Genomic DNA, 13,438 nt, shown 5'->3' with positions numbered 1-13,438 from the left:
TTTCCAGATTTCCAAATAACCTTGGATTTTCTGGTTGCTACCATCAAAATAATTTTGAAATGAATCACTTGACGATTTTCAACAACAACATCGTTGCCAGTTAAACAGCAGACACAATGTGGAAAAAAATAGAAAATTTCCACTCTTAAAATAAAACCAAAAAACAAACATTGAAAGATGTGTTGTTTGTTTGTTTGCTCGGTTTATTGACAGCCGAAAATCCAACAATTGATTTTATCGCCAATTTTTTTTTCAACGATTATATAGGAGTTATCATCGATACATGGTATGTGTAAAAGTATTTCATTCAATCAATTAATCAAATTAAATTTCTTTTCTTTTTGTTTATCGATCGATGTTTGTGTGTTTGGTTGTTATATATATAAATAGAGCAAATTGAATTGATTCGAAATCTGTATCGAAAACGAATTTTGAAACATTTGAATTATTATTGTATGAAGATTTCACCAAGAAAAAAAACCAACATTCAACCAAAATCAAAATCCAAAATGTCTGAAATGATATCAAAATATAACAAAGATTCAAAGCCAATGATGTGTGGTGGTCTGGCATCTGAATCAACCGAAATCAGTGATCATGTACGTGAAATGGTAAAAAAATTTCAACCAAAAATTGAAGCGAAATTCGGCCGTAAATTGGAACGATTTGAACCGGTAAAAATTCGTACACAAGTTGTTGCCGGTATAAATTATTTTATTAAATGTCATATCGGTGGTGATGATTATGTTCATATAAGAATTTATGAACCATTACCATGTATGGCACAGGAACCTGAATTGACGGCAATTCATTCGGAATTGAAAAAATTGGATGATCCATTGGAATATTTTCAACATTGATTTTGCAAAAAAAACAGATTTATTTCAAATTTAAATTAATTATTTTTTTTGTTGTTGTTATCGTTGAATCAAAATAAATAAATAAAACTTGGTTTTTTCCTATATTTGACTAGTTGTTTCAGCTTTGTTGTTGTTGTCGATGTTGATTTTGTAAAATCTGTTCAACAGCATCGGCTAAATTATCAACAATACCATCCGGTCGAACAAATGGATGATTTTCATTCATTGGTAAATATTTCCCAGTACGAACTAATATACCACGAATACCGGAATTTTGTGCACCTTGTACATCACCAATAATATCATCACCAATCATAATAATATTATCATTAGTTATTGTTGGATCATTAAATGTTTGAATTGCTGATTGAAAATATTCTTTGGATGGTTTACCAATAATCATTGCTTCCAAATCGGTACCATATTCAAGTGCAGTGGTAAAACAACCTAAATCCATTATTAATTCATTACGTTGACGATAATAACGATTACGACCTAATGATATAAGTAAATTATTTGTACGATTAAATGATTCGTGTTGTTCTTTCAATAACATTAATAATTGAAAACATTCGTTCAATCTTTCGAATGTAAAATAATGTTCAGCATCACCAATGACAACACAATTTGGATTTGAACGATCAATATCATCGAATTCTGGTTCAAGATCTGAAATTTTTTTTAAAGAAAAAAGATGAGATAAGATAAGTAATCAAAATTTAAAATTACCTGGATAAATAAGAAAATGTGGCCGTAAATTATTATCTAAAAGATATTGTCGACAAATCATTGCAGGCGTAATAACTTCATGTTTTTGAAAATCATAACCAAAATTATTTAATTTTTCAATCAATTTTGTAGTGATTTTCATCGTTTCATTTGTAACCAATCGAAATGGTAGGCCAGCATGACGAAGCCTGTAGAAAAATGAAAAATGTTTTCGATCAATTTAGCAAAAAGCAAAAAATCCATACTTTGAAATAGCATCCAATGAACCATTGATAGCATTGGTTGTACCACTTTCATATAAAACACCTGTTATATCTAATAATAATCCTTTGATTGGTTTAGATAGCCATGATGATTTTGATGCTAAAGCTGCTGCTGATGATGATGATAATTGAGTTGGTGACATTTGTGTACAAAAACAAAACGAATTTAAATAAAAAACTAAAATTAATCAATGACAAAAAAATGAATGTCGAAATAACAAAAAAACAAAACAAACAGAATGTATCGAACAATCGATACAAGATGGCGATAGTATCGAATCGAATAAATGATATCTGAATGTGTATAACACCACCCTTGTCAAATCAATTTTCTTGATTTTTCTGGATTCGATTTTGTTTCAAATTGATAATCTTCTGATTGTAATCATTATTCAACCATCATCATTATCATCATAATCATCATCATGAATGATCATCAACAACAACAACAAAATATTCATACAGGTGAATTAGTATTGAATGCTTCAACATTGGAAACACAAAAAGCATCAGGAGAATTTGTTAATAATAAATATTTGGTTGAAAATATTTGTTCAATTATAAATAAATTACGTATTTATCAATCAAAAAATTTGACAAAAGATTATTTTGTTGGAATGACAAGTATGTTTTAAACAAGAAAACAAATTTTAAATTAATAATCGATTTTTCCTTTGTTTAACAGTTCAATTTTCAGATCATTATTATAAAATTGATCTTTCAAAAGGATCAGATGATCAATTCATAATCGAACGATTTATGATTAAACGTGATCAAAATAATGAATAAAAGTGGATTCAAATATTAACAATAACAAACTTTTGGTCAAAGAAATTTTTTCTCAATGAATATTTATTATTGTACAATGATGATTATAATTCTTATTTAAAAATATTGAAATAAATCCAATCAATAACGATCATAAACAGCTACAATAACATTATTATGTTGTTTAACATTAATATAATGATCCTGGCAATCGATTCGTATGGCCATTGATTCTTTTTTATTTTCATCCAATTTATTTGCTGATTGTATAATTTTTAATAATGTTGGTGCTAGATTTTTATCACCACAACCATCGGTAGCTAAACAAAGACCATTCATATCGGTAACAATAATGCCTAATTTTGATTCGGATGATGATAATCTGATGAATGAAAGAGGATGAGAAAGATGAATCGAAAATAAAAAAAAAAAGAAAACAAACATTCTTCGAACAACTTACGTTTCTTTGCAGATTTTAGCAATTTTTCTTTCCATTTTTGTTTTCAATTCAGAATTTACTTGCCAATCAATTAATCAATTTCGATCGGATTCGATTTTTTTTCAATTTTAATTAATTTGTTTTTTATCCTGACAGAACACCCAGATGATGATAATATTGTCGTATTGAACGATTTATACTTGAAAAGTTTAATTTAAAAAAATAATCATTGAAATGTACTTGCAATCTATGAATACGTTAACGATTGAAACGTTCGAATCCGAACGACGGAATTACATTTTTTTATTCTTTTCACAAATAATTTACTTCGATAAAAAAAATTTCATAAATGATAATCATTGTTTGTTTTTTAATCAAATTAATATTATTTATAATTATTAAGGATAAGAAATGGGTGAAAATTGTTTTGTTTTTTTTCGAAGAAAATTGTATGAATTTTGGAGAATGGAGGGGAGTATAATAATAATAATAATAATAATAATGTCAAATAAAAATGAATGGAACTGTGAGAATATTCATTGTTTGTGTGTGTATTTCCTGATCATTTGATGAATTTTCATAATCATTTTGAATTGTCTTAATCGATGATGAGTGGTGGTGGTTGTGAATTTTGAATTTTTACGTTTTTTGTGTTTAAATTGCTGTATGATGGTGATGTGTTTGCAGGTAAAAATTTTGAAAAATACAGAATTTCTTTTGCCTGGTGTGTTTAGAAGAAAGGTGAAAAGAATTTTTTGAAAAAAAAAAAATTAACAACAACAACAACAAAAAGTGATTGATTTCAAGTGGTTCGAAGATGATGAAGAATATTTATAACAAACAGTGTGTGTGTGTGAATTATTTTACACAAGAAATTCACCGAAAAGAATTTTTTTTTTTGTTTAGTTCATCGGGAGTTTTTTGGTGCTGTTTTGGTGGCAGGAAATTTTTTTAAAATTTTTTAAAAATTGACAACACTATACAAAGAGAAAAAAAAAGATAAAAACTTTAGTGTGAATATGAAAGTGTGCTGAAAAAAAACAACTAGAATTTTGGTGATTATCAAGGAGGTATAATTTTGTGGATTTAGATGGTTTTCTGTCTGTCTTTGTTTATGTACAAAAAAATTTGTTTAAGATTTTTTTTACACATTACATTAGCTAAATGGAAAATTTGAATCCTGTGTCGAGGTTTGTGCCGGTGCCGCCATTTTATATTACAAAAAAATTTTACAAATGTTGATGATGAAAACTTTGAAATCCTGGACCATGATGTTTTGGTGACATTTTTTTTGCAGATGACGATGAGAAATGTGGAAAAGATCAATTAGAAGAAGAAAAAGAAACAAGCAACAATTCGAGGAAAAAAAACGAAAGTAAAATTTACACAATAATAATCATTATATAGGAAACGGCGAACAAAAATTTACACAGGAAAAAAATAAAAAATAAAATCAAACCAAAGACGACGGATTCGATATATATTTATAAAACGAAGAAGAAAATATTCTTGAGATTGAGAAACAAATGAATGAGATGATGAATCTTTCCATTTTCTTTTTCATTTGATGATGATGATGATGAGATTTGAGAACAATTTTTTTTTGCTGAGTTTTTGTTTTTGTTAACCAATACGAAAAAAAATATCACAGATCCTGATTTTGGATAAATTTAGAGAAAAAGAATTTTGTTTGTTTGATATTTTGCTGGTCGGTTTGCTTGGAATTGAATTTTGGATCTTGCGGCGATCATCATCATCATCATCGGTCATCATCAACGGTCATCGAGAATCATCATCAGTGGTCATTTGTAAAATGATCTGTAATATAGATGGCTGGCTGGCTACACCATTAGTAATGTGTGTGTGTGTGTTTTGAAACAAGTAAGTGTATCAATGGGTTAATTTTTGAAATTTTGTTGTTTTTTCCTTCTCATTCTTCGAATTTCACACATCAATCAATCAATTTGTGTTTGCTGTGTTGTTAGATTTTTTCGAAAAAAAATTCTTTCACTTTTTTGTTTGTTTTGTTTGTGAGTGTATTTCGGCTAAATGAGAAATATTTGTTTAAAAAAAAAAATTTTCTGTTGCTACATTTTTTGTTTTACAAACTTATTATTTTCAAACTTAAAAAAAATAATAATAATGAGAAAAAACAAATGAAAATATATGAATGAATGAATGAATGAAAAAAAAATTCTTTGTTGATGAATTATGATTATGATTTCTGTTGTTGTTTTGTTTTTTAAATTGACAAAATTAGTGTGTGTGTGTGGTGTATGGTAGGTGTATGTATAAGTATAAAGAAAGAAAGAAAGAAAAAACATATTTATAAATGTCTTGAATATTAATCTTCAAATTCATGTTTGTGATGTGTGTGTGTGTGTGTGGTGAATGATAAAATATATGTTAATGAAATGTGAAATTATCATTCATTCATTTAGAATAGTTAGACAATATTTATATATAGCAAATAGAATTAATAAATTCAAAAATTTTGGTCTCTCAAAATTCTACTATTTAAAATGTAGTTGTGATGGGTAAATTATTGTTTTGTTTGTTATTTTGTTTTCTGTAATTATTATTATTATCGTAACACTAATGGTGTACCAGCAGTTGTAGCTGTTGCTGCTGAAGCAGCAGCAGCAACTAAACCATTACTACCACCTGTCACCACTGATGATGATGATGGTGTTGATGATGATGATGATGATGCTTGACCAATACCTGGCGATACGGATGATGATCCAGTACGACGATCAACTTTCATCGATGCTGTTGTTGATAATGATGATGGTGAACCACCATTTGTTGATTCAATACCATAACCACCTGATTAATTGAATGAAATCAAAAATTTTAAAATCATGTTAATATTAATTTATTCTTACTATTCAATGATGATGGTGTGAATGGTTGGGCCGATAGATTAAACTGTGAGTATAGATAATTTGAACGTGGTACAAATACCGGTGCATTTGGATTTGCACCGTTTCCTGTTAATGAATTCGATCCAGTTGGATTTGAATTAGCTCCATTAGCGCCCATTAAACCACCATTGGTTAATAGACCAGCAGCATTTGAATTTGTTTGACTATTCGATTTGACTGCGGCATTCGTTGGTGTTGTTGCTGATGATGATGTTTGTACACGATTGGTTCCGAATCCTCCAGATGTTAATGAAGACACTACACCAGCCAATGAAGAGGCACGTGATTGACCAATAACCGATGTTGTTGGAGGTGTTGATGATGATGCTGGATGAGCTTGTTGTTGCGGAGAACCAGCGCCAGTCATTCCGGTTAAAAATTTACTTGCCGAATTTGCACTAAACAAACCGGAAGCAGGTGACCATGATCCTGGATGTTGTATGGCAGCTGCAATTTGTTGCTGCTGCTGTTGAAAATTGAGATGTTGTTGTTGTTGATGGTAGAAATATTGATACGATGAAAATGGTCCAGATGGTGTACCTGTAGGTGGTTGATTCGTTGTTTGAGAACCGGCAGCAGGGAATAAAGATCCAGCTGATGCAGAACCTGAACCAGGTCCGCCTGTTCCAAATACTGAACCAAGACCATTAACAGTTGCACCAAGTGAATATGCAGCATGATGATGATCAATACCACTAAAGCCATTGGTCAATGATGCAGCACCACCAACTGGTGATGAACCAATTCCATGATGAGAATTAGGTGTAGAACCAGCAGAAGTAAGTGCACCATTTGGTACATTTCCAGTTCCATTCATAGCATGATAAGAAGCGACACTATTATTCACGACACCACCTAAACTTGCCGATGTTGTCGAAATGAATTGATTCATTAGACTGGCTGCTGCAGGTGATTGTTGACGATTTTGTTGTTTAGCACCAGCTGATCCAGCCAAATGGGCTGCAACAGCCAAATGATTATTCGCAGCTATCGATGCAAGATGCCGTTGTGCTTGTTGTTGATGTGCCAAATGTGACAAAGATTTCATTTTCATACGAGAAGAATTTTCAAACGCCTGAATGAAAAAATGAAAAGAAAATTAGCTCAAAATCAAACAACAACCAACAAACTTTAAAACAAACATACCGTTTTCGATCGATGTTCAATAGATCGTTGTTCTAATTCATCAATATTGATTGAATCGACAAAATTCTCTTTACGGCCATCACCTAATTTGGCCACTATACAATATGATCCTTTATTTTCGCCAAACCTGATTTTTTTTTGAAAAAAGAAATTGTATTTACAACAATTTTTTTTTTCTGACAATTCAATCTTACCGGCAAGTAACTTCGGATGGATCAATCCATAATGTTAATTCGACTGGCAAACGTAATGCATCATAACTAATACCTGCATGTTGACATGCCATTTCAATTGAATAATCAACACGACAATTTTGATTTATTCTTATACAACGATATGCTTGTCCTTTGGACGGATTTTGTGGATACCAATGATTTTGAAAACGTTGTGTTAATATTTCCATTAATTTTTGTGAAAATTTTTTAATTTTTTCTTCATTTAATTGTTGTTGTTGCTGTTGACTATTATTATTATTATTACTACTATTAGAAGTTGTCGTTATTGTTGAATGAGAATCTTGTGTCAATAATTTTGTTGAATCTCCACATTTTGTTGTTGTCGTTGAATTATTATAACTATTACTATTATTATTATTATTATTTGAAGATGTTATCGAACCATTTGACGTTCCACTATTACTATTACTACTACCACCACCACCGGATCCACCTGGATCCGGATTACTTTTTGTGGCCAAAAGCCTAGTCAAAAATGTAACTGCCGCTTCAATCTCTTCACGCATAATAATTGTTTGTATAATAAAACGTTGCGTTGTCGTTTTGGTCGCAATGATGATAATGATAATGATGATATTGATTCGAATGAAAATTTTTTCAATATTAACAGTTTTCGATGATGATGACAACAATGATGATGATTATAATAAACAATTAAATGATCATTTTGTTGTTTTAATGTTGATTGTTTATCTAAGTCAATTTCAATTTTATTATCTGATATTATTGTTCGTAGTTTTTGTTGTTGTCGTTGTTCATACATCGATAATCGTTTATAAGCGATTATGATGATTAATAATAAGTGAATCAAATTCTATCGGTGCTGCTGTCATAGAAAAAGAAAAAAGAAAACTTCAAATATTCAATCAGAAAAAGAATATTCATCACACAAACAAACACATATGACTATGCAAAAAATTTTTTTTTTGTTGTTTCAAATTTGAAACACCAAAAAACAGCAAAGAATTTCAATGCAATAATAATCTATATTCATTACACATAATTCTCAATGTTGTTTGTCATCAAACAAACACAAAAAAACTTTGAATAAAACACACACAAACACACAAGGTAAAAGATATTCCCAACCAAAGTTGTTGTTGTTGAAATGATGATGATGATGAAAAAAGAAATTTGTTTGATTGAATAACCACCTCTTCTTTTAAAAAAAAAGCATTTACATCATTAAAAATGTGAAAAACTCAAATGTTGAAATGAAAATACGAGCAACAAACACAAAAAAAAACAGCAACAGCAGCAGCACCACCACCACCACTATTCACACACACATATACACACAGTGGTGGAAAAACTTTCTCGTTTTTCTTCGTCAATGAAAGTTTTTTTTTTTTTTTTTTTTTGGTTGTTATGATTTTTTTTTCTTCTTCTTTTTCCAAAATAAAATAAGGATGTATATTTTTTTTCGTCGTTGTTGTTATTATTATTGCTGATTGATGTATTTTTTTTTGTTTGTTTGTGAAACAAACTAAAAAACAGAGTTTGCGCGATTCAAAACATTTACAAACAAAAAAAAAGTAATTTCGTTGTTTCTGGTTGATTATTTTGAAAAAAGAATAAAAAACATTTATGAAATAAATATGGAATGAAATTAAAATATCAATTTTGAATGAATATCCTTTCCCAAAAGCAAAGAACTAAATAAATTCTCCCAATTCCTACAATGATAAATCCTAGCGTGATTTCGATATTATCGAATTCAAAATCAATTTAAAAATCCATTCAAAACAAAACAAAAAAACACTGTTGAACATCAAACCTCAATGTTTTAAGTGTGTGTTCATTAATCATTAATTCAATGCATCAAATACCTTTATGTATAAAAATGGTAGTTTTTGTTTTCAAAAAAAAAAAAAAAATAAAAATAGTCATATGACAAAATGATAGAAATGTGGCATCCAATTTTTTATATTTATTGATACCACACCATTATAGACAAGTGTGTGTGTGTGTATATATCACAAATGAGTTTTAAACGGATACCACCAAATAAAACACACACGTGATATGTTTGATTGATCAAATGATGAAGGATATTTACAATGGGAGAGAGAGAGAAAACAAATCAAAATGAAATTCAAATCTTTTTCGGTTGTCAATTTGTTTTTTTGAAAAATTTCACATGCAAATTTATATGACAATCAATTCTTTCAAAAGATTTTGCATCAATCAGGTATTTTGTTACAACTCTCATTCCTTACATTATCTTTCGATCGGATTCAGAGATTGATTACGGGAAACAAAATTTTCTTACCTTTATCGTTGTTGTTGTCAATGTCGAAATCGAATCAAATTCCTATGTCAAACCAAAGAAAGAAAGAAAAATAGATCAAAAATTTTAGATATGATGACCAACCAAAAAATAAAACAAAAAGCATTTCACAATAATGAAACTGATCGATCAATACCTTTTGTTTAAGATACAATATTCAGAAAAGAAGAAAAACAAAACGATTCGAAACGTTATCGAAAAGATTTTTTTTTTTCGTTTGTTCTCGTCGTCGTTATTGTTGTTGTTACTGTAGGCAATTGCATTACACACACACAGAAACAACATTAACAACAACAAAAGAAAAATCAATGATAAATTCACTTAAAAATTTAAATAATTCTTCAAACAAAACACAGAAAAATTTTTTCAAATAATCATTGTTTATGATTATTTGGGCGAGCAATAAATGTTGTTGTTGGTTGATGATAATGTTTATTTGTTTGTTTATTGTCGTCGATGATGATGATGATGATGATGATGTCGATGTTAATGTTGTTGATGATGATGAGGATGATGGTAATGATTGAGCCGAGCACTATTTTCAGATTAAATTTTTTTTTTTTTTTTTTGTGTGAATTGAATTGAATTGAATGACGACAAAATGCAACAACAAACACAAAAAAAAAGAGGATTGGAAAAATTAACATTCGAAAAAAAAAGAACAAAAGATATATGTGTGTGTGTGTGTGTCAATAGAAGAAGAAGGGGAAAGCCTTGATGATAACGGTAGTAGCAGTAATTTGATGATAGTAGTGGTTTGAAAATATGAAAATTTCTCATGTGTGTAGGTGGCATCATAGTGGTTCATTTAATAGTGAAAAAAAATTTTGAATGCCACATCATTGTCCGCGAGAAGGATTCATATAATATCCCAAAAACGGCTAGTAGCATTATTGAATGAAAAGATTGTTGTTAGTATAAAAAAACAAAACTTAAACACAATAATAATAAAAACAATATAACTTTAATATTAAAATAATTCTGGGTTAAAGGAAATACATAAAAGTAGCTTTTGATTTAAATAAATCAAGAACGATTGTTGTTATAATCAACTAATTGGATTAAACCTAATCCAATTCATAACATTTTCCCCACGAGAGGGACAGTGGACATGCAAATGAGAATGCTTTACTTTTGACCTTTGCAAAATCTCCCAAAAGTTTATAATATTGATAAGAACAGATGCAATAACTCGTGCTAGCTTAACCATGAAATCAGAATAGAAGTTGACTATTAAGATTCGCTTTGCTTCTGATTTAAAATGAACAATATCTCTCAAATTCAAACTTGTCTTGATTCTCGAATCTTTATCCTGCGTCTTAACTCTCGAACCTTTATCCTGCGTCTTATGAATAGCTACAAGTTGGTCACTAGAAGCATCAGTAGAATCATCAAAACTTTGAATACATCCTTTTGATTGACCATCAGGTCCTGTCTGGCTCGCCAAAAATATAAAAAAACAAAACTTAAACACAATAATAATAAAAACAATATAACTTTAATATTAAAATAATTCTGGGTTAAAGGAAATACATAAAAGTAGCTTTTGATTTAAATAAATCAAGAACGATTGTTGTTATAATCAACTAATTGGATTAAACCTAATCCAATTCATAACAGTTAGCAACAAAAAACAAAAAACAACAATTCAAAGACGACGTCATCGTTATGAGAAGAAGAAAAAAATTGTTCGTTATTTATGAATGAATTTCGAACAGGAAAAAAATATACATGTATTATCATTAATGATGATTAGTCTGACATCTTTGGATTGAAAATTAAAATTTGATCCGGGTTTTTTTTTCGAAAAAAATCGTATCATTTTCATTTTGATTCCACAATATAATCGTCTACCGAGTAATCAACGATCCAGTAGACTATATAGAATTGGATGAAAGAATGAATCCAGAATATTCGTCGTCTACTGCTCATCATCATCAACAATGTTTTTGGTTTTTTTCGAAAATATCAAGATTTTGATTCTATATAATTTCAAAAAGAAAACAAACAAAAACAATCAAATAATGTTTTCCATTTAATTCCATGTCATTCACCAGAAATGAAAGAATATTCCCTATTGTATATATTCCAAATGGAATTTAGCAAGAAAGAAAAATCAAAACAACAACGAAGAAAAATCTAATCAATTTCAAAGGTGTATTTTGTGTTTTGTGTTTGTTTTTGTGTTAATTTATCAACAAAATCCAATCAAACATCCTTTTTGTTTCAAAATACAAGTCTTTTTTTTTGTTCCTTAATGGTATGTATTTTGTTTTGTTTTTTGCTCAATTTCGAATGTTAAAAAAATGAAAACAAACAAACAAAAATTTTCCATCCATTAAATCCTTTGATTATTTTGGTGGAAAATTTTGATTTTTCCGGCTTTTCAAAAAAATATTTGAATTTCGTTCGATTTTGTTTTTGTTTTGTTTTTGCTTTTTGTTCGATTTTGATATCGAATAAATTCAATAAGAAAAAAAGTTTGTTTTCTCTCTGTTTCTCTCGCAAATTTTTCCATACAAAAATAATCATTTGTTTGTTTGATTGAACATTGAACAGTCATTAATATCAATTTTTTTTTGATTTTTGGATTTTCAAAAATTTCTCATTTTGGAAATTTCCTTTCAGCCAAAAACAAAAACAAACTGAAAAAAAACCATTTTAAAAAAAATCATCAAATAAATATTGGAGGTTTTAAAGTTAAAGTTGTGAAGAGAGGGAGAGAGAGAGAGAGAGAGAAATTGATAATGATATCGACGAAATTGATTGATTGATGATCGATCGATCGATCGATCGATTGATTGATTGAATCCGTTCGATACATCTATTCCGGTTGATAGTTGAAAGTTTTATCCATTTTTGAAATCTACTTATGTTTGTTTTTGTTGTTGTTAGAAGAAATATTCAGACGAAAAAATAAAAAATTGAAAAATATCAACAACAACAATGATAACAATCAGACAAACAGATAACGATGATGATGGAAAAATCCTTGACATTTTTTTTTGTTGTTGGTTGTATTTATTTTAGATAACAAAAAAAAACCTAATCTTAATCGATCGATCGATGATGTCAATGATGATGTCGATGGTCTGAAGGGAAAAGAATTAAGAAAACTAAAATTATTAGTGAAAAAAGTCAAATTCCAAAGGTTTTGTTTGTTAAATAATAATAAGAATCATGACATTTTCGGTACAATTTGGGTAGAAATATCGTCCATTTTTTGTTTGTTTGTATGTTAACAAAAAAATCTCGAAAACCAAAAATCCTATTTTTTTCCATTTTCTGTTTTAATTGTTTTTTAGTGTAATCAAATTTCTGATGATGATGATTATCATCATTATTGTTATTGTCGTTTTTGTTTAATCAAAATCAAAATTGATTATAACAGCAACAATATCGATTGATATAATTGGATATAATGGGGTTTTGTTTATCAATCGATTGAAAATGAAGAAATCAAATTATGGTCAGATATTCAATGTAATCAATGGAGTTGAAAATAGTCTTTTTTGGTTTTTGATTTCAGAAATTTGGCTGGTTTTTTGTATTTGGGAAATCGATAAGTTTTTTTCTTTTGGCTGTTTGTTGCCGGTTAGTAACAAGACGGTTGTTGATGATGATAATGCTTTGATGGATCCCATTGAAAAATCAATCAAAAAAATTTTTTTTTCATTTCCAAATGAACATTCGTAAACATTCGATGTTATTGATGATCATTGATGGCCATTCTAAATTTAGCCAAAAAAATTATCACCAAAAAAAAAGATCATTCGAAGA

The 13,438-nt window shown here is 28.9% G+C and overlaps 5 protein-coding genes across 6 annotated transcripts; 2 read left to right on the top strand and 3 right to left on the bottom strand.

The window, feature by feature from the left end:
- Positions 1-455: 455 nt before the first annotated feature.
- Positions 456-964, top strand: LOC113792486 (cystatin-B-like). The gene has a single exon (XM_075819460.1). It carries the CDS (start codon positions 456-458, stop codon positions 858-860), a length of 405 nt encoding a protein of 134 aa, XP_075675575.1. The 3' UTR covers positions 861-964.
- LOC113792483 (phospholysine phosphohistidine inorganic pyrophosphate phosphatase-like) lies at positions 861-2,079 on the bottom strand. The gene is made up of 3 exons (XM_027342379.2): positions 1,835-2,079; positions 1,590-1,777; positions 861-1,529 (listed from the first exon to the last, which is right to left on the bottom strand). The coding sequence occupies exons 1-3, from the start codon at positions 1,993-1,995 to the stop codon at positions 979-981; spliced, it is 900 nt and encodes a 299-aa protein (XP_027198180.2). The 5' UTR covers positions 1,996-2,079; the 3' UTR covers positions 861-978.
- A 9-nt stretch (positions 2,080-2,088) lies between these two features.
- LOC113792485 (uncharacterized) lies at positions 2,089-2,778 on the top strand. Its single transcript, XM_027342380.2, has 2 exons — positions 2,089-2,476; positions 2,538-2,778. Exons 1-2 carry the CDS (start codon positions 2,278-2,280, stop codon positions 2,639-2,641), a joined length of 303 nt encoding a protein of 100 aa, XP_027198181.2. The 5' UTR covers positions 2,089-2,277; the 3' UTR covers positions 2,642-2,778.
- On the bottom strand, positions 2,762-3,216 carry LOC113792487 (uncharacterized). The gene is made up of 2 exons (XM_027342382.2): positions 3,081-3,216; positions 2,762-3,002 (listed from the first exon to the last, which is right to left on the bottom strand). The coding sequence occupies exons 1-2, from the start codon at positions 3,113-3,115 to the stop codon at positions 2,762-2,764; spliced, it is 276 nt and encodes a 91-aa protein (XP_027198183.1). The 5' UTR covers positions 3,116-3,216.
- Positions 3,217-4,212: 996 nt separating this feature from the next.
- LOC113792482 (uncharacterized) lies at positions 4,213-10,246 on the bottom strand. 2 transcript variants are annotated; one of them, XM_075819455.1, is made up of 6 exons: positions 9,795-10,246; positions 9,641-9,682; positions 7,327-8,194; positions 7,133-7,259; positions 5,948-7,061; positions 4,213-5,888 (listed from the first exon to the last, which is right to left on the bottom strand). In XM_075819455.1, the coding sequence occupies exons 3-6, from the start codon at positions 7,872-7,874 to the stop codon at positions 5,644-5,646; spliced, it is 2,034 nt and encodes a 677-aa protein (XP_075675570.1). In that variant the 5' UTR covers positions 7,875-8,194; positions 9,641-9,682; positions 9,795-10,246; the 3' UTR covers positions 4,213-5,643. The 2 variants fall into 2 exon arrangements, with proteins under 2 accessions (XP_075675570.1, XP_075675571.1); XM_075819456.1 differs by having other exon boundaries at positions 7,327-8,191.
- Positions 10,247-13,438: the final 3,192 nt, after the last annotated feature.

Source organism: Dermatophagoides pteronyssinus, unplaced genomic scaffold (genome assembly GCF_027571235.1).
Source record: "Dermatophagoides pteronyssinus isolate colony J.1.1.1.1 unplaced genomic scaffold, Derpt_VIB-CSIC_2022.12 sq0004, whole genome shotgun sequence".
NCBI classification, from domain to species: Eukaryota; Metazoa; Arthropoda; class Arachnida; order Sarcoptiformes; family Pyroglyphidae; genus Dermatophagoides; species Dermatophagoides pteronyssinus.
This window is presented reverse-complemented; position numbering and strand designations above follow the sequence as displayed.

Excerpts from the sequence above, each read along its gene's own strand:
- LOC113792486 (XM_075819460.1), top strand. The coding sequence starts at position 456 with ATGAAGATTTCACCAAGAAAAAAAACCAACATTCAACCAAAATCAAAA.
- LOC113792483 (XM_027342379.2), bottom strand. The coding sequence starts at position 1,995 with ATGTCACCAACTCAATTATCATCATCATCAGCAGCAGCTTTAGCATCA. Across the intron at positions 1,778-1,834 it reads TCATTGGATGCTATTTCAAA|GCTTCGTCATGCTGGCCTAC; the intron begins GTATGGATTTTT and ends ATTTTTCTACAG. Across the intron at positions 1,530-1,589 it reads ACATTTTCTTATTTATCCAG|ATCTTGAACCAGAATTCGAT; the intron begins GTAATTTTAAAT and ends AAAAAATTTCAG.
- LOC113792485 (XM_027342380.2), top strand. The coding sequence starts at position 2,278 with ATGAATGATCATCAACAACAACAACAAAATATTCATACAGGTGAATTA. Across the intron at positions 2,477-2,537 it reads TTATTTTGTTGGAATGACAA|TTCAATTTTCAGATCATTAT; the intron begins GTATGTTTTAAA and ends TTTGTTTAACAG.
- LOC113792487 (XM_027342382.2), bottom strand. The coding sequence starts at position 3,115 with ATGGAAAGAAAAATTGCTAAAATCTGCAAAGAAAC. Across the intron at positions 3,003-3,080 it reads GCTAAAATCTGCAAAGAAAC|ATTATCATCATCCGAATCAA; the intron begins GTAAGTTGTTCG and ends TTCATTCATCAG.
- LOC113792482 (XM_075819455.1), bottom strand. The coding sequence starts at position 7,874 with ATGCGTGAAGAGATTGAAGCGGCAGTTACATTTTTGACTAGGCTTTTG. Across the intron at positions 7,062-7,132 it reads TTGAACATCGATCGAAAACG|GCGTTTGAAAATTCTTCTCG; the intron begins GTATGTTTGTTT and ends TTTTTCATTCAG. Across the intron at positions 5,889-5,947 it reads CACACCATCATCATTGAATA|GTGGTTATGGTATTGAATCA; the intron begins GTAAGAATAAAT and ends TCAATTAATCAG.